This window comes from Phlebotomus papatasi, chromosome 3 (genome assembly GCF_024763615.1).
Source record: "Phlebotomus papatasi isolate M1 chromosome 3, Ppap_2.1, whole genome shotgun sequence".
NCBI lineage: Eukaryota > Metazoa > Arthropoda > Insecta > Diptera > Psychodidae > Phlebotomus > Phlebotomus papatasi.
Genome location: NC_077224.1, coordinates 68,487,333 through 68,507,692, shown reverse-complemented (window position 1 = coordinate 68,507,692; position 20,360 = coordinate 68,487,333). Strand labels below are relative to the sequence as shown.

The window sequence follows — 20,360 nt, the reverse complement described above, 5'->3', positions numbered from 1 at the left end:
TAGTAGTTGCATTCTTACACTTTCAATAAAATGAGTCTTTAATAATTTTTTTGACGACAATGTGTTACAGCTCTTAATATGAATGTGAAAAATTTCAGAATCTTTAAACTTAAACTCTATTTGATAGTTAGATGTAATTTTCAATTCATTAATTACTTCTCAAAATTAATTCCCAATTGCTCTTTTTGTGAAAAAAATTGCGTTTAAGTGATTGCATCCAATGAAAATAACCCTCTCATCAGTCGTATTGGAAGGTAATTTTGTTTCTGGTGTTCTTGAGAATCTCTAGTAATTTTCTGATGCTGGAAAATTGCATCGTGTGCCTTAAATTCCCCCGATAATGACCAATGATGAGTCTCGTTGTATAAAAGACATAAATAGCCGTGTTTCCTGGGTATTTTCTCCAGAATATACACTTCAACTGTTCCTGGAAGATGCAGAAACTCTGGTTCTTCATCACCCTCATCATCGGTGTCGTCATTGGACCGACTCGAGGCACCAGTGTAAGAATCACTACCAAGAAATCTTTCATTTGAAATTCCTGTTCAAATTTGTCGCCCCTCTTTTTGCCCAGGAAGATGATCATTCTGTTGCTCGATGGATTATGGCATTGGACTCTGCTGATGTTGAATTTGGACCCCTTCCTGACTCATCTTCCTCCTCTGAGGAGGATTCAATACCTTCCCTGGAGTCCATAGACACAGACAGCCGGATTGCTGCTGAGGATCAGAGTCCAACAGCTCGAGTCTTCATTCCAAGCATCAATAAAATTCGCACTATTGTGGATATTCTGAAGACCGTAGGTGAAGTTGTGATTCCAGTGATTGTGGAAAAAGGCGAAGCATCAGCTGGAGTTTCTGCTGGAGGTGAAATCTTAGAACAGATCAAAGCAGGAACTCCAGAAGACATTGTGGCTTACAGGACTCACGGCATCATGCTGCTGCAGAATGCAAAGAAAGAATTTGGGAATTTCGGTCCAATGGGTACAAAGATGTTTTGATAAATGAAAACCGATTTTTTTTTATTAGAAATAGGGAGTGTTTGCACATAATTTTCAACTTAAATATAATATCACAAATTTGTACAGTTTTCAACCGTTTTTTCTTTTATATTTAAAAATCTTTTTGTTATGCTTCTCATTCCCTCTGTTGATGAATAGTCGAAGTCTCTTCCACATGTACTTCACAGATTTTTACCCAGTGGACCATACGAATACCATACTATTCCTGACACATTACATGTAAGGTAAACCAATCCTTGTCCCTTCAACTATTTCATTATCTAGAGCATTTAAAAAATCTTCATGGCGCTGCCACACCTTTTCAATTGAGTGATATTTGATCAATGGAAATTTTACCTCTTACTCTTTCAAACTGAAATCAGATATAGCTGTCCCTTTCTGTCAAATGAAAATTAAAATTGAAATTGAAAATGAAATTGAAAATCAATTTTCGTTTGACAGATAGAGACAAATATATCTTATTTTAGTTTGGAAGAGTAAAAAGTAAAATTTCAATCGATTGAATTTCACTAAATTGAAATGGTGTGCCAGTGGCATAACATTTTAAAACCCAAGGCAAAAAACCACGCAGAATACGAAATAAGCATATAATTCCAAGTTTTGAAGTATTGGGTAACCCTTTTAAAGTGGGGCACCTTTGAAATTGAGATTTTTTACTTACTTAAAATAAAATTGAGCCTTACCGTGATATAATTTAGCTGCACAAACAGATTGAGAAGCTAAATGACATTATGACATGGCTCAGTTCCAATTAAACATAGGAGAAAACTCCGAATATCAATGGTGCTCCACTTTCAAAGGTGCCCCACTACCCCCTAGCTAAATAACATTTTTTTATTGTTTAGTAAAAGCAATTAAACAGGGACATGACATTTCCTATGTTTCCCATATGTTTCTAGTGCGTCGAAAAAACTTTTGAGTGTATTAGCTGTTTTCTGTCATTGTAGAATGAATTAGCAAAAAATACAAATATAAAATAAAAGTCAATTTATTAACAAAGAGGCAACCGAAAACCTCAAATTAGCAACCTACGTAGTTTTGACGATATCTCGTAAACTGCGTACGAAAACAGGAAAAATGTTGTACTAAAACTGGTCGCATTTTTCCGAGCTAATGCTACCCCCCTGCAATTAAAATTTCCTTTTCTGATGTCGTATACCAGAGGTGTGCAAGAAACCGTTGAAACTGAATTAACGTCAGAATAAGTTTGAATAGTAGCGTTTTGACCATTGACGTACATGTTTCATTTGACGTTAATTCGGTTTCAACGGTTTCTTGCACACCTCTGTCGTATACCATATAAAAGAGGTGACAAAGCATCCTAGACTTTGCGAAATACTCATACTCGTGACTTAGACGTTATATCTCTAAAGTATTTTCGCATCATTTACCGCTTACAGACTGTCAATCGATTTGAATTGAACCGATTTATAAGTCGTTCAAAAGATCATCCAAAAATTGTTTGAAAAGTAAATAGAATTGATTTTCTGACATAAAATTACTTATCGGTTCATAACACGTTCACAATCGATTTGAATCGATTTATAAATAATTCAAAACATTTCCCAAAATACCTTAGCCGTAATGTAAGGTGATTATATTATGGATGCGAAGTTGAATAAAATTATTTATAATTTTTATTATTATTAATTGGTTATCGGGTATGAACCGGTTCATTACCGGTTTAGTCTATTACCTTTTAAACATTTGACCTTGAAAACTACCCATTCTTAGGAATGATTCTACGGTATTTTCGTATAAAGACGCAATGTCTTGCAGTCTTGTCATGTTTATTACGAGATTTTACATGAAATTAGTACTGAAAATGAAACTATACTAAAAACAAACGCTAAAAATTTCAATTGCTGCGAAAATACTGTAGAAAACTCTTTCATATGATAGGGAAAACACTCCAGCTCCTTTCGAAGCTGACCTTGGAAAACATTATCCTATGTTAGCTGTTTCTGAATTCCACTCGCATTTCCTGAAGAAATGTATTAAAAATTTCTCAACAGACGTTCTATAAATTCTACGTTCTTATCTGGATACGTCCCTATTAAGCATTTTCCAGTTTTTGAGGCCATTTACCACGATTTCTTGTAGTAATCTACAGGAAACACGAAAAATTCAACGACCTTTCTAATAACCTTAGAAAAATTGTCAGTATTTCCTAAGAATTTTCCTCAGACCTCTTGGACAAATTTGTACAATGTTCCGGGAATAGAATGTACCAATTTCGGAATAGTTGTATATGGAAGCGCCACAGTTTTGAGTTTGTAATTTAATACAAATTGTATTGTTTTGTTACCTCTTCTTAAGGAATGTTGCATGGAACAGATAGATTGTCATCTTTGTTTTTTTCAGAAATCAATCTTAATTCCTTTTAAAATTAAGAGAAATAGATATAGTTTTGGATAATATTTCGTCCATCTTGATTATCATACTTCCAGACGTTCCAGAATTCCTCCAAAGTGTTTTTGGCTTCCACATCAACTCGTTCGTAAAAATGACACTTTTTTGTGTTTTTTGCATTGTATAACCTCTAGAGCAGAGGTGTGCAAGAACGGTTTGAAACCGAACAAACGTCAAATTAAACATTGTACGTCAATGGTCAAAACACTACCAGAACAAACTTATTTTGAAGTTTATACAGTTTCAAACGGTTCTTGCACACCTCTGCTCCAGAATATACAAAAACTTTAAAAAAAATCATGGGAATTTGAGGAACAAAAGAAGTGGCCGAAATTGCAAACTGTCCGAAATTAGATACAGTTACCTTATAACACAGATTTCTCACGAAAATTTATGTGAAAATATTCAACACAAGTTGGAATTCTCCATAGGAATAGTGCGTAACACTCTCCTAGGTCTCCTAAAAATTTCATCGAGTACAAGAGGAATTTGAGGAATTTTTTCCTTAGGTGACATTCTTTAAATTTTCCAAGGAAATTTCGTATGACACGGCGGATATTTTTTTATAGGGTGCTGGCTGTCCCACAATTATCGTGGGTTGTTGTATTCGATTTTATTTGTGAAACCTCTACTGATAGTCGACACAAAAACCCTAAAGTTGTGGATTCAGAGTTGTCCCCGCTGTCCCACGATATGGTCAGAAGTCGGTTGTTGCCTTAGATTGTTTGTGGAACGTACCTTTCGCAGTCGGCACAAAACAAATCTGAAGTGGGTTATTGTCTTCGATTGTTTGTGACACCTATTTCTGACAGTCGAGACAAACACCGTGAAGTTGTGGATTGAGAGCTGTCCTAGCTGTCACACAATAGTGCAAAGTCGGTTGTTGTCTTAAATTGTTTGTGGAACGTATCTTTGACAGTCAGCACAAAAACAAGCTACACGTGAGTTGAGTATTTTATTTAATGCGAATTTTGCGTGAAATCCTTACTTCATTTCTAATCTTTTAGAAATGTCTCTTACTCTGGAAAAGTTGGAAGAAGTACACTCCCAATTCCTTCAGGATCTAGAGGTGTACGAGCGCCAGTTGCAGAGAATCAATGCAGAAATATCAGAATATTGCCAGCTGAAGCAGACTATTGTGGTGATCGAAAGGGATTTGAGGGAAGGCTTCAAGGCTCAGGTAAATGTTGGAGCTAATGTCTTTATGCAGGCAAAAGTGAAGGACACAGAGAAAATCCTTGTAAATGTTGGGATGAATCACTATGTGGAGTTTTCGCTGGAAGAAGCCCTAAAGTTTGTGGATTTAAAAATAAGGATTCTCACAAAGCACAGTGACGTCATCCGGGAAGAAGTCATAAAGACAAAAACAAGGATTAAACTCGGCCTACTTTGTGTCCAAGGTTAAACATTCAGCAAAGGAACATCTTAATTTAAGAAAATGTAAAGTGTAAATTTTAGTTATTTGGAAATTTTTCATTATATACTTACATTTCTTTCACTTATTCTTTCTAGATTGTGCGATTCACCAAGATTTTAGAGATAATAATACTAAATATAAATTAAAAGTCATAATAAAATTTTGTGTATTGTTTTGTTTTTTTTTTTTTTACTGCCCAAAAACTCCAAAAGCTCGAACTCACGAGACAGAGCTCACTGTGAATTAGCTTTTTGCATAATCTTTTGGAATCACTGATCTACTAGAGATTAAATTGATTCATAAATCAATCACAAAAGCATTTGAAAATCAAAAAATCGGTACTTAACCGATTCACTACCGATGAAAACCGATGCAGCCGGATTCTAATTTGCAATACTTTTCTAAAAAAATCAAATCTTAAGCAAAAAGAAAAATGAGCCTTCCAAAGTAGTTGACCTTTGACCTTCAATAATTCAAAATGGCGAATTTTCCGGTCATAAGTATGTTTGGGCGAAATGTTCAACTGGACTAGCTCTAAAACATATCCGAAAATCATTGAAAAAGCTTGGGTCAATTTTGAGAAAAATCGAAAAACATTTTTCTTTGGGAATATTACTAAAAAGGAGATGTAAAATTATTCTAAAATCGGTTATTAACCGGTTCATTACAGATGAAGACCGATGCAGACGGGTTCGAAATTACAATATCTTTCCAAAAAACCCAAATTTAACCAAATCGGTTATATAATCGGTTAACCAATGGGCCCCCCAAAGTAGTGGACTTTGACCTTCAATAATTCAAAATGGCGAATTTTTCGGTCATAGGTATGTTTGGGCGAAATGTTCGCCTGGACTAGCTCTAAAACATATCCGAAAATCATTGAAAAAGCTTGGGTCAATTTGGAGAAAAATCGAAAAACATTTTTCTTTGGGAATATTACTAAAAAGGGGATGTAAAATTATTCTAAAATCGGTTATTAACCGGTTCATTACCGATGAAGACCGATGCAGACGGGTTCGAAATTACAATATCTTTCCAAAAAACCCAAATTTAACCAAATCGGTTATATAATCGGTTAACCAATGGGCCCCCCAAAGTAGTGGACTTTTGACCTTCAATAATTCAAAATGGCGAATTTTTCGGTCATAGGTATGTTTGGGCGAAATGTTCGCCTGGAATACCTCTAAAACATATCCGAAAATCATTGAAAAAGCTTGGGTCAATTTTGAGAAAAATCGAAAAACATTTTTCTTTGGGAATATTACTAAAAAGGGGATGTAAAATTATTCTAAAATCGGTTATTAACCGGTTCATTACCGATGAAGACCGATGCAGACGGGTTCGAAATTACAATATCTTTCCAAAAAACCCAAATTTAACCAAATCGGTTATATAATCGGTTAACCAATGGGCCCCCCAAAGTAGTGGACTTTTGACCTTCAATAATTCAAAATGGCGAATTTTTCGGTCATAGGTATGTTTGGGCGAAATGTTCGCCTGGAATACCTCTAAAACATATCCGAAAATCATTGAAAAAGCTTGGGTCAATTTTGAGAAAAATCGAAAAACATTTTTCTTTGGGAATATTACTAAAAAGGAGATGTAAAATTATTCTAAAATCGGTTATTAACCGGTTCATTACAGATGAAGACCGATGCAGACGGGTTCGAAATTACAATATCTTTCCAAAAAACCCAAATTTAACCAAATCGGTTATATAATCGGTTAACCAATGGGCCCCCCAAAGTAGTGGACTTTTGACCTTCAATAATTCAAAATGGCGAATTTTTCGGTCATAGGTATGTTTGGGCGAAATGTTCGCCTGGAATACCTCTAAAACATATCCGAAAATCATTGAAAAAGCTTGGGTCAATTTTGAGAAAAATCGAAAAACATTTTTCTTTGGGAATATTACTAAAAAGGGGATGTAAAATTATTCTAAAATCGGTTATTAACCGGTTCATTACCGATGAAGACCGATGCAGACGGGTTCGAAATTACAATATCTTTCCAAAAAACCCAAATTTAACCAAATCGGTTATATAATCGGTTAACCAATGGGCCCCCCAAAGTAGTGGACTTTTGACCTTCAATAATTCAAAATGGCGAATTTTTCGGTCATAGGTATGTTTGGGCGAAATGTTCGCCTGGAATACCTCTAAAACATATCCGAAAATCATTGAAAAAGCTTGGGTCAATTTTGAGAAAAATCGAAAAACATTTTTCTTTGGGAATATTACTAAAAAGGGGATGTAAAATTATTCTAAAATCGGTTATTAACCGGTTCATTACCGATGAAGACCGATGCAGACGGGTTCGAAATTACAATATCTTTCCAAAAAACCCAAATTTAACCAAATCGGTTATATAATCGGTTAACCAATGGGCCCCCCAAAGTAGTGGACTTTTGACCTTCAATAATTCAAAATGGCGAATTTTTCGGTCATAGGTATGTTTGGGCGAAATGTTCGCCTGGAATACCTCTAAAACATATCCGAAAATCATTGAAAAAGCTTGGGTCAATTTTGAGAAAAATCGAAAAACATTTTTCTTTGGGAATATTACTAAAAAGGGGATGTAAAATTATTCTAAAATCGGTTATTAACCGGTTCATTACCGATGAAGACCGATGCAGACGGGTTCGAAATTACAATATCTTTCCAAAAAACCCAAATTTAACCAAATCGGTTATATAATCGGTTAACCAATGGGCCCCCCAAAGTAGTGGACTTTTGACCTTCAATAATTCAAAATGGCGAATTTTTCGGTCATAGGTATGTTTGGGCGAAATGTTCGCCTGGAATACCTCTAAAACATATCCGAAAATCATTGAAAAAGCTTGGGTCAATTTTGAGAAAAATCGAAAAACATTTTTCTTTGGGAATATTACTAAAAAGGGGATGTAAAATTATTCTAAAATCGGTTATTAACCGGTTCATTACCGATGAAGACCGATGCAGACGGGTTCGAAATTACAATATCTTTCCAAAAAACCCAAATTTAACCAAATCGGTTATATAATCGGTTAACCAATGGGCCCCCCAAAGTAGTGGACTTTTGACCTTCAATAATTCAAAATGGCGAATTTTTCGGTCATAGGTATGTTTGGGCGAAATGTTCGCCTGGAATACCTCTAAAACATATCCGAAAATCATTGAAAAAGCTTGGGTCAATTTTGAGAAAAATCGAAAAACATTTTTCTTTGGGAATATTACTAAAAAGGGGATGTAAAATTATTCTAAAATCGGTTATTAACCGGTTCATTACCGATGAAGACCGATGCAGACGGGTTCGAAATTACAATATCTTTCCAAAAAACCCAAATTTAACCAAATCGGTTATATAATCGGTTAACCAATGGGCCCCCCAAAGTAGTGGACTTTTGACCTTCAATAATTCAAAATGGCGAATTTTTCGGTCATAGGTATGTTTGGGCGAAATGTTCGCCTGGAATACCTCTAAAACATATCCGAAAATCATTGAAAAAGCTTGGGTCAATTTTGAGAAAAATCGAAAAACATTTTTCTTTGGGAATATTACTAAAAAGGGGATGTAAAATTATTCTAAAATCGGTTATTAACCGGTTCATTACCGATGAAGACCGATGCAGACGGGTTCGAAATTACAATATCTTTCCAAAAAACCCAAATTTAACCAAATCGGTTATATAATCGGTTAACCAATGGGCCCCCCAAAGTAGTGGACTTTTGACCTTCAATAATTCAAAATGGCGAATTTTTCGGTCATAGGTATGTTTGGGCGAAATGTTCGCCTGGAATACCTCTAAAACATATCCGAAAATCATTGAAAAAGCTTGGGTCAATTTTGAGAAAAATCGAAAAACATTTTTCTTTGGGAATATTACTAAAAAGGGGATGTAAAATTATTCTAAAATCGGTTATTAACCGGTTCATTACCGATGAAGACCGATGCAGACGGGTTCGAAATTACAATATCTTTCCAAAAAACCCAAATTTAACCAAATCGGTTATATAATCGGTTAACCAATGGGCCCCCCAAAGTAGTGGACTTTTGACCTTCAATAATTCAAAATGGCGAATTTTTCGGTCATAGGTATGTTTGGGCGAAATGTTCGCCTGGAATACCTCTAAAACATATCCGAAAATCATTGAAAAAGCTTGGGTCAATTTTGAGAAAAATCGAAAAACATTTTTCTTTGGGAATATTACTAAAAAGGGGATGTAAAATTATTCTAAAATCGGTTATTAACCGGTTCATTACCGATGAAGACCGATGCAGACGGGTTCGAAATTACAATATCTTTCCAAAAAACCCAAATTTAACCAAATCGGTTATATAATCGGTTAACCAATGGGCCCCCCAAAGTAGTGGACTTTTGACCTTCAATAATTCAAAATGGCGAATTTTTCGGTCATAGGTATGTTTGGGCGAAATGTTCGCCTGGAATACCTCTAAAACATATCCGAAAATCATTGAAAAAGCTTGGGTCAATTTTGAGAAAAATCGAAAAACATTTTTCTTTGGGAATATTACTAAAAAGGGGATGTAAAATTATTCTAAAATCGGTTATTAACCGGTTCATTACCGATGAAGACCGATGCAGACGGGTTCGAAATTACAATATCTTTCCAAAAAACCCAAATTTAACCAAATCGGTTATATAATCGGTTAACCAATGGGCCCCCCAAAGTAGTGGACTTTTGACCTTCAATAATTCAAAATGGCGAATTTTTCGGTCATAGGTATGTTTGGGCGAAATGTTCGCCTGGAATACCTCTAAAACATATCCGAAAATCATTGAAAAAGCTTGGGTCAATTTTGAGAAAAATCGAAAAACATTTTTCTTTGGGAATATTACTAAAAAGGAGATGTAAAATTATTCTAAAATCGGTTATTAACCGGTTCATTACCGATGAAGACCGATGCAGACGGGTTCGAAATTACAATATCTTTCCAAAAAACCCAAATTTAACCAAATCGGTTATATAATCGGTTAACCAATGGGCCCCCCAAAGTAGTGGACTTTGACCTTCAATAATTCAAAATGGCGAATTTTTCGGTCATAGGTATGTTTGGGCGAAATGTTCGCCTGGACTAGCTCTAAAACATATCCGAAAATCATTGAAAAAGCTTGGGTCAATTTGGAGAAAAATCGAAAAACATTTTTCTTTGGGAATATTACTAAAAAGGGGATGTAAAATTATTCTAAAATCGGTTATTAACCGGTTCATTACCGATGAAGACCGATGCAGACGGGTTCGAAATTACAATATCTTTCCAAAAAACCCAAATTTAACCAAATCGGTTATATAATCGGTTAACCAATGGGCCCCCCAAAGTAGTGGACTTTTGACCTTCAATAATTCAAAATGGCGAATTTTTCGGTCATAGGTATGTTTGGGCGAAATGTTCGCCTGGAATACCTCTAAAACATATCCGAAAATCATTGAAAAAGCTTGGGTCAATTTTGAGAAAAATCGAAAAACATTTTTCTTTGGGAATATTACTAAAAAGGGGATGTAAAATTATTCTAAAATCGGTTATTAACCGGTTCATTACCGATGAAGACCGATGCAGACGGGTTCGAAATTACAATATCTTTCCAAAAAACCCAAATTTAACCAAATCGGTTATATAATCGGTTAACCAATGGGCCCCCCAAAGTAGTGGACTTTGACCTTCAATAATTCAAAATGGCGAATTTTTCGGTCATAGATATGTTTGGGCGAAATGTTCGCCTGGACTAGCTCTAAAACATATCCGAAAATCATTGAAAAAGCTTGGACCATTTTTTTTGCAAAATTCGAAAAGCTTTGTTTTTCGGGAATGTTAATAATATGGGATGTAAAATTATTCAAAAATCGGTACTTAACCGGTTCATTACCGATTATGACCGATGCAGTCGGGTTCAAAATTTCAATATCTTTCCAAAAAATCCAAATTTAACCAAATCGGTCGAAAAACGGATCCTCCAAAATGATTGAACTTTGACCTTCAATAATTCAAAATGGCGAATTTTCTGGTCATAGATATGTTTGGACGAAATGTTCGCCAGGACTAGCTCTAAGACATATCCAAAAATCATTGAAAAAGCTTGGGCCAATTTTTTGCAAAATTGGAAAACCTCATTTTTGACCTATTTTTGAGGAATAGGGAACGTATGAAAGGGGTGGGTGGGGGGGAAATAAAGAGGTTGGGCACGAGATAGTGTCATTTGAGGAAAGGTCACCGAAGACCGGAAGTCGATATCTCTTACCGTTTAAGCTCCAGAACAGTGCCAGAAAAGTCGATTATATAACTGCTCTCTCTTTGAGTTCGAACAGTAAAATTAATCATTATGAAGCTTGGGGTCGTGCAAAGCATGGGGCATTTGCCCCTAAGCGGTAAATTGCGCCAAAGGCTTTTTGAGGTGTAGAATCTAAGTAATGAGCACGAGTTCGAGCAATTCGCAAAGTCTGAGACGCTTTGTCACGCCCTTGGGAAAAAAAGCATTTGTTAACGAAAAAACTATCAAAACTTATTGATATCCCTATAATTGTGATTGTTTGATATTCACAGCTATTTTTTTATAGTAAATCGTATAGATTATAAATTATAGAATAATCTCATATAAAAATGGCATGGAATAATAAAAAGCGTAATATTTTAAGAGTTGGAGATATTTTTTATTCCTCTGTGTACATATTACATACAATTACTTCTGCAAACACTTAGGAGATTAGAAATTTCTACAGATTTGAGCATCTCCGTGACTATTTGGAGTTTGCCAAAAAAAAAAACACATCCTAAGAAATACTGGACAGAGAATTATATCCTCCTTTGCTTAACTATTCCTGTGAGGATTCTTAACGGATTTCCAACATTCTTGCTCTTCATTCTCATTCACAAAAAATCTGTCTTCTGAAACCATTGTCTGAGTTCAATTACCATCTACGACTGGGTCAGTCTTTGTGGTACAATTCTTGCTTTTATCACTTGAAAACCAACGTGTCCTGAAACCACTGATTCATCTTTGAAAAAAAAAGCATCCTTGCACTCTCTCTGTAATATTTGATAGATGCCAGGAGATCAAGAAATATTTAGCTTCTTTACACCAATAAATCTAATTGATTTTTTTGCATCATCAATCTAAAATTTTAGTATTTTTAATTTCTATTAACTATGGGATTGATTTTTATTGTTGAATTCTAATTTTTTTTAAATTACAGCTGATAAATCTCTGTAGTTTTTTCTACAAGATGCATTAGATTTGCTTTTTAGCTCAATTCTACAAGCCCTTGTCCGAGTAATGAGAAAGGCAAAACAAACGCTGAAAAATATTGCAGATTTCTTTTACTCTGATTTTTCTTTCTAATGTTAATGTATTGGATTTTTTTTAATAGCTTGTAATTATTAATATAACGGCCATCAGCATAGTTAATTACGCCTACAGTTATTTAATTTGTAGAACATACATTTAATATTTTAAATACATATTTTATAAGTTTTGTTTTTTTATTATTCAATAATTATTATGCATATTTTCTTTTTTAATATTCTCAAAAATTAATTTTATACACAGTGAGAACTCTTTGAAAATCATATGCAGTAAAAAAGGTTGTGACATTAAATTAGGTACGCAATTGCGTTATATTTCCTCTGTGCAAGTTCTGCTCAATATCCTCTTTAAAAATTATTTAATTTAACAATTTAATTATGTAATTTTATTCTCTGTGTGCACAAAAAAATTCACAGTAAATTTGTCGCTTTTGCAGCAACATCACACAACACTATTAATATTTATTACAATCATACGGTAGTAATATCATTAATAAATTCGTTGGCGTTTCTTGGTAATTAAATATAATTCTTCTCTCACTTTTTATTTTTTGTTTTCAATATTTTTGACTCTCTGTTCAATGCTGATTTTGTGTATATATAGTTAATATTTTATTTTCACAAATTTTTATATTTGTATAAATGTTAATTTCGGATGGCATTTTTCAATTTACTTTCAAACGTTTCAAAACCAATTTTTCTTGTTTAAAAAATCACAAAATTTTCTTCTTAAATTGTATTTCATAAATTTAATAAAAAAAAAACATTTCAAACATTGACAATGGAAATTGTTTTTGCATAAACCTATAATATCAAAAAATATTTGAAAAACTTTGTCGTATTTTTTTTATCTTTTACACAGTTCAACTTTATTATTTAAAAAAGTTTAATTAAAGCTTTATTTGAAAAATTATTCTCATTTCAATCACACGTCCCTAAAATAGATTATTCTGCAATATTTCCATACAGATTAAATCACAATAAAACATCTTCCTTAGTGCTTTATTCAGTTTTTTTTATTCATCACAAAATAAAGTTAAGTGAAAATAATTAGAACTCTGATGACTGGCGACGGATTCTGGACGAATACAGGAGATTTAATGAGAACCTTGGACGAATATTTTCACCAACTTCACGTTAAAAAAAAGTTAGAACTGTGTTTTGTTCGATAGATTCCATTCAGTACAGAAAGGTAAGGTCCTCATTTGAATTTTTCCAATTAAACTTTCCACTCTCTTTGTCTAATGAGAACAATTCTGGATGTACTGAGGAGGTATCTATGGAAGGATTTTGAGATTTGTCCATTTGCTAATTTTTTTTGCAGCTCTGTTGTTTTCTTCCTTATCTTGATTTAGATTCCAATCAGAAATCTGTACGCGCACCATTGGTAAATGGATTTGTCACATTGCCTTGCTGTCCTAATCGACAGTGGAAATTGGAGCACCTGTAAAAGGGAAAAAACAAAAATGGAACTCATTAAAATTTTTCTCTATATTTACTCTGAATATTCTAAAAGTTTCATCAAATTCAATTTAAGCTAACTGACTAAAATAATAAGGAAACATTTTGACAGCTGTCAAGTGTCAGTTACAGTTCTTGAGAAATTTTTGATGTGTTGTAGATATTTCCATTTGTAATCCTACTTGGAGTTTGCGGAAAAGTAAACTGTTCATAGTATAATATAATAATAATAATAATAGTTTATTTTAATTCACAATAATAGGGTCATCCCTCTTACAATTGTGAAAAAAGAAAAAAAGAAAAAAAAAATACAAAAAAAATTAATACATCAAAATGAGAAAAAAAATGAAAAATAAGCAAAAAGAAAAAAAATTTAGGCGATAATTTCTCAAGGCTCAGCCCGAAAATGCCGCCGAATAGCATCCGCAGAGTTACGGCTATTAGCCGGAATGGAGTTGTGAAGTACTATGCCCTTTACAAACAGTGTGCGATAAAGGCAGTCACTGTTAGATTTAGGTACTATAAGTCCTCGAACCCTTGCCGAACCCCCCCTAACCAGAAGATTCGATAGGTACTCAGGACGTCCAAAAAGCAACAAGTTGAACAAAAAGAGCACTGCTCTCATGTTCAGAAGAGAAGTCAGGTCACAACCAACAAATACATTGCGATGAGGAGTAATGTGGTCACGGCGATTTAAGCCGCAAATATACCTGACACAATTATTAAAAGCGACTGTTATGCGACGAATTGTGTCACTATCCGCCGCGAAGAAAAGCTCTGCACCGTAATGAAAAAAAGGAAGAAGAAGCGCTCGCGCGAGAATCAAGCGAGTATCATAAGGCGTGATGTCCCGGAATCGTCTGAGGGTATATAGAGAATAGTTGACCTTGCGACAAATGGATGTGGCATGATCAGACCATGAGAGGGTTGAATTGAAGATGATACCAAGGTTTTTGACCTGATCAACGTAAGGGATAATCTCTCCGTTAAGGAACAAGGGATAAGAAGTAGAGGATAATGATTTCTTTGAGATAATGATTGCTTGAGACTTTTTGGGATTCAAAATCAAGCCGTTTGAAGTTGCCCAGTGCTCAATACTAGAGAGGTTTGAATTCATGAGATTAAAAGCATTTAGAGGATTGGAAGGATCACCCTCAACGTAAATTTGGAGGTCATCTGCATAGAGATGAAATAAGCAATTATGTAATACTGTAGGCAAATCATTAATAAAGAGGGAAAACATAAGAGGGCCAAGAATGGAACCTTGACCAATGCCTCTACTTAAGGAACAAGGTGGTGAAACATCTTCACCAAATTTGACAATTTGAGATCTTCCTGTAAAGTAAGATCGAATGAGGGCAATAGCTGAGGATGAGAAATTGAAGTATGCAAACAATTTATAGCAGAGAAGATTGTGAGGGAGACTATCGAAAGCCTTTGTGAAGTCCAGAAGAACTAAAATCACAAAGTGACCACGATCGATAGCCGAAGAGATGTCATGATTAACCTTGAGAAGCGCCGACGTAGTGCTGTGACCCTTTCGGAAGCCCGACTGAAAGTCACAAAGCAGACCATTGTCGGTTAAATACTGGGAAATTTGTTCGTGAAGAAGGTTTTCAAAAGCTTTTGAAAGAATAGGAAGAAGACTAATAGGCCGAAAGTCAGAAACAGATTTAGGATTCGACGTTTTGGGAATCGGAACAACAAGTGCTCGTTTCCAAGAATCCGGAAAAGTGGAAGTTGTGATAATGTGGTTGAAGAGATCTGTGAGCACTGGGATGATTACCGGGAGGAGAATCTTAATGAAATCTAGAGAAATACCATCACACCCCATAGCACCCGACTTGACACGGGAAATAGCGAAAATAACATCTGCTTGTGCGAAGCAGATGAAGCTAAAACCCTCCCAGGGCGCTGAGGGAAGCGATGGACAGACTAAGGAATCAGCAGATGTAGAAGAAAAGAATGAGCATAGAGCAAAAGCTGAAAGAGAGTTCACCTCCCCATGTGAGACAGATGGTCGCATACCAAGCTTTTTAATATTGGACCAAAGTGTTCTCGATGGAAGCTTAGGGTTTAAGCTTCTATTAAAATGTTGTTTCTTGCGAAACTTGATATGATTTCGAACTCTATTTCGTAATCTCCTAAAAATGGCCCAATCAACCTGATTGCGAGAACGCTTCCATTTAATATATGCAGAGTCCCTGCGCTTAATAAGATTCACGACACTGTCATCAATCCAAGGAGTGGACAAGGGAGGGATAATTGAGCGCTTCTTGGGCACTACTCTCTCAAATAAATCGTTGATAAAAGATGTAAAAACTTGTACTTTCTTGGTGGCTGAAGTTTCAAGGTATAAATTACCCCAACAGAGCTCTAAAGCAGCAGAACATGCAACCTTGCTATCACAGCGCTTAATATCGAAGATGATTTTAAATTTATTAGACGGTTTAGGAAATCGCAGATTATAAGAAGCAAAGATTAAGTCGTGGTCTGATATACCAGGAAGAGGAGCCTGGCCGTAATCAAGTATTCTTTGTGAATCATGGGAGGGAAGAATCATTAAATCGAGAAGTGACCCCATACGAGTTGGGCTAAAAGGTACATGATGAAGAGAGTGCTCAGATAGGAATTCTAGGAATTTTTTGGCTATTGAAGTTTCAGCGTTGAGATTAACATTAAAATCACCCAGAACCATAAAGTTGAAGAATATGGTAGCAAAGAATATGCAAAGAATATGGTAGAGAAGAAATTAATCTCCTATTAAATGGCCTGATACATCTAATCTAATAGAGTGATCGATTGAAGTGCTTTATGCAATTGGTTAACCCTTTAACAACGAGACAATTTTTACGGACTAAAAATCAACAATAAAAATTAAAACGAGAAACATAATTAATGATAAGTTTTACATCTAACCTTGGAAACTCTAACCGAGTCTGATTCGGTGTCTTTTGTGCTTCTATGAAAGATAGGGACAGAAATAGCCCAAAAATTTAAGTAATTTTTCTGACAATACCAATGAATAATATTTTTCGCTTTAATGAAAAGTATTATGTATAAGTATTGTAGTTTTTATTGCCAAAGGGGTTTGCTTAAAAAAAATTGGAAGTATTAAAAATAAATAAAACCAATTATGAAATTGAGAATTTAAAAATTCACCATTTTTTAGCTTAAAAATTTACTATAGCTGGAGACTTGCAAAAAATATTGTAGATTCCTTCAACCTTCTACTTTACAATTATATACAGACTACAGACATAAGAAAAAAATAACTTTAGGTAGTCAGGAAAAAATATTTTCTTTATTGGACACCGGTATTCCAATCGTCGTTAAAGGGTTAAAATCGTATGGAAAGTCAAACGATAATTTTGTGAAAAATTTAAATATTTTCTCAAACATCTGGCAAATCTCAAATGAATTTGGCATTGTTATTAATGAGTTGAAATTGCAATTATTTGATGATTAATTAAATGAAATATTATTTTTCAATGGTTCTCAGCAAAATGAGCGCAAAGATTCTTACATTTCTTACATAAAAAACTCAATATATTTCCTTTTCTCATTTACACATTCTCAAGCTAGTTAAGGGGTTACGTGGATCAAGAAGACTGTAAAAATATAATAATTTCTCAATTTTTTCAGCATATTAAGAAAAAATATTTAATTTAAGCTCGTAGGATATAAAGGTGCAACATTAACATAACCTATATATTCTAAATTTTTCATTAATTTTTTTTTTAAATTTAGTCATTGAAACCTTATTTTTGGATTTTTTTTTGAAAAAAAAAACATATTTTTCGGTGAAGAAGTTTTCTCGGAATTGGTGCATCTAAGTCCAAAAATCAAATGTTTCCTGTTAGCTGATAAGTTAAACTAATCCTTAAACCAAGATTTTTATGTTCACTTGATCAAAACGTATTCTACATTCTACAAGACGAAACGTAGTGTAAAACACGTCAAAACTGATATTTTTATGTATGAAATCTTCTTAAAAATTAAAATTTCATTTTTTGAAAATTCCTTCGTTCAAAGACTAACTCATCAGGTAACGGAAATCTTTGGTTTTTGGTTTCCAGATGAACCAATTTCGAGAAATCTTGTCGAACAAAAAGTATGTTTTGTTTTTCAAAAATGTCTCCAAAATTAAGTCCCACAGAATAAATTTTTAAATGAAAATTTCAGGAAATATAGTTTGAATGTTGTACTTTAATATGCCTAAGAGCTTAAATAAAATGTATTTTTTTATTAAGTTAAAAAGAAATTATAACAAAATCTGCTGTTTTTTTTGTCAATTTTGACCCACGTAACTCCTTAAGTATCGAGGAATTAGAATAATACTTTATTTTTAAAATTGTCTTTTTGAATATTTTTTTTTTTTGTTTCACCTCAATCATTAAAATTCAAGCGAAGTGTGGGACCGAAATTGACTAACCAAAATAGATCAATCAAAAATTTTGATAATTGCCCTACCTTTAACTACTGGTGCACTACCTTAAATTCAACTCAAGCTACGGCCCTGCACGAGATCCCTCCACTTAATTGGCCTGATCTGGGATCTTGCAATAATGCGAAAGGTATTTTAGAATGGGTCTGCATGAACAATATGCCATATGTGGAATAGATGTTTAACCCCACTTGTACCCTGGAAGTCAACCCAAATGAGAAAGACTGGGGAATTTGTAAGATCGAACTCAGGAATAAAGCTCAGCCAGCTGAAAACTTGCCGAATCTCAAGAGGAAGTGGAAAAAATCGTTCGTGACCGTGAAAATGGGCTGGTAAATTCCTTAATAAAGTTATTGCATTAAAAAAAAACATCAAAACCGCGGAAAAATCCTAATAAGAATATTTTTCAAAAATATATTTGGTTTTCTTAATATGTGGTTAATATTTAACAGCCATTTTTCAATGGAGAAATTTCAGTATTACACAATGCGCACGATTTAGTAAAGTTCCATAGATGTCTTACTACTGGGAAAGCCTTGCTCTATCAAGTTAGAATTTTCTAAGGGTTTATTAAACTGAATAGGGTAAGTGTGCCAAATTTCGGCATAGTTGCATGCAAACGCCAAAGTCTCAAGTTTGATATGTAATATCTTTAATAGAAATTGATTTTTTACATTCCTTCTACTTAAGGAGTGTTGCTTAGAACCTTGTAGACAGTTTATCGTCTTTATTTTCTCTAAAAGCATTCTTAATACATTTTAAAATGAATAAAAATGTAGACATAGCTTTGGTGCCTTATTTCGGCCACCTTCACTTTCATAGTTCCTTGCCCTTCGGGAATTCTTCTAATATCTTTTTCACGTTATCTCATTTGTCGAAGCTACATTTTTTGTTATTCTTTTGCATTGTATAATCTCTAGAGTACGTAAAATCTAAAAGTTCACGGAAATTCAAGGAACAAAAAAGGTGGTCGAAATTACAAGCTGGCCGGAATTTGGCACACTTACCCTAAGGTTTTTGTTTTGTACATCAATTCATAAACTATTCTAAACCACTTTATAAATCACTCAAATTATTGTCTATAACGTCTATAATAACTTAGGAGAAGTACAATTGAATTTATAATGAAAATTAGTTATCAGTTTATACTATTATTGGCTTGTCAAGGATTCCCACACCTTTTCAAAAATGCCAAAGTGACGCTCGGATAGATCAGATGGATAGCCAGTCAGTCAAATTTTACATTTTTTTTTTAACATTTTCTGTCTGAAAGTCTTAGTATTGCCTAGAATATAGATGTGTTGTACGAAACTATTTGTAAAAACCTTTATTGTTTATTTTATGCTTACATCTTGCTAATTGCTGTCAATAAAATCTTTAATTCTGTAATCACAGGCATTGAAATACGCCAATTACTGATCATTAGAATGGAGTATCAAAGTAATCTTCCATGAATCTTTATTGCATCTAGATAGTACCTAGGATGTAGTCAGAGCATATAGCTACAATCACAATATAAAACAACTATTGAACACCATTGTTTTTTAAATAAACTTTAGAAGACAGAAACAAGGAAAAATTAAGTTATTCAAATTTCAATGTGAATGTGAAAAAATGCCCAAGCTCCAATTTCAACAAAATGTTTTAGTTACGGTAAATTTAATTATTTAAATTATCAATGGAAAGATGATATGTGAGAAAAATGTGTACATTAGTTCCAAGCTCCAATTTCAACAAAATGCCCTAGAGTTCTAGACACAATTACGGCTTAAGCCTACACCGGCTTAACGTAATTATTTAAATTATTGATTTAACTAAATTTCCATCAGTGTCTCACTAAGTTCGTTCCTCGACTTTGGCCGAGATAGGGATTAACCAGAAGCTGATGGAAATGTAATCAGATCATTATTTTGATTATAATTACGTTAAGCCGTCTCTCGGCTTAAGTCGTAAGTGTATTCAGGGCATAACATCAGTTAATAAATTTTAAAGAAGATTATACTCTAAATAAGATCAGATTATTAATAATCTCACTAATTTTGAAAAAATACTCACAATATTTTGATCGAGAAAATGTTCAAAACAAATCCACCTGGCCGTCGTTTACACTAAAATTTTCATTTTATTTTCCAAAAAACATTTTTATTAAAAACTCTAGAAGTTTTGAGCAAAAATGTACACTATCAAAATCTTTTAAAACTAAAGTTCCAAATCTAAAATGCATAGGGTAAGTGTGCCAAATTTCGGCATAGTTGTATGCAAGCGCCAAAGTCTCAAGTTTGAAATGTAATATCTTTAATAGA

General features: G+C 33.9%; 3 protein-coding genes across 12 annotated transcripts in view; 2 read left to right on the top strand and 1 right to left on the bottom strand.

Annotated features, from left to right (window-relative positions):
• Window positions 1–407: 407 nt before the first annotated feature.
• On the top strand, window positions 408–1,089 carry LOC129806317 (uncharacterized). Its single transcript, XM_055854809.1, has 2 exons — window positions 408–503; window positions 575–1,089. Exons 1-2 carry the CDS (start codon window positions 435–437, stop codon window positions 998–1,000), a joined length of 495 nt encoding a protein of 164 aa, XP_055710784.1. The 5' UTR covers window positions 408–434; the 3' UTR covers window positions 1,001–1,089.
• A 3,282-nt stretch (window positions 1,090–4,371) lies between these two features.
• On the top strand, window positions 4,372–11,481 carry LOC129807294 (protein UXT homolog). Its single transcript, XM_055856469.1, has 3 exons — window positions 4,372–4,873; window positions 4,946–5,674; window positions 10,548–11,481. Exon 1 carries the CDS (start codon window positions 4,443–4,445, stop codon window positions 4,836–4,838), a length of 396 nt encoding a protein of 131 aa, XP_055712444.1. The 5' UTR covers window positions 4,372–4,442; the 3' UTR covers window positions 4,839–4,873; window positions 4,946–5,674; window positions 10,548–11,481.
• LOC129807293 (protein doublesex) overlaps window positions 11,476–20,360 on the bottom strand; it is a 228,148-nt gene continuing 219,263 nt past the window's right edge. For all 10 annotated transcript variants that reach the window (XR_008752257.1, XR_008752262.1, XR_008752263.1 and 7 more), the window contains one exon: window positions 11,476–13,593. The gene's annotated coding sequence lies outside the window, so the exon portion shown is untranslated. The remainder of the gene's footprint in view (window positions 13,594–20,360) is intronic.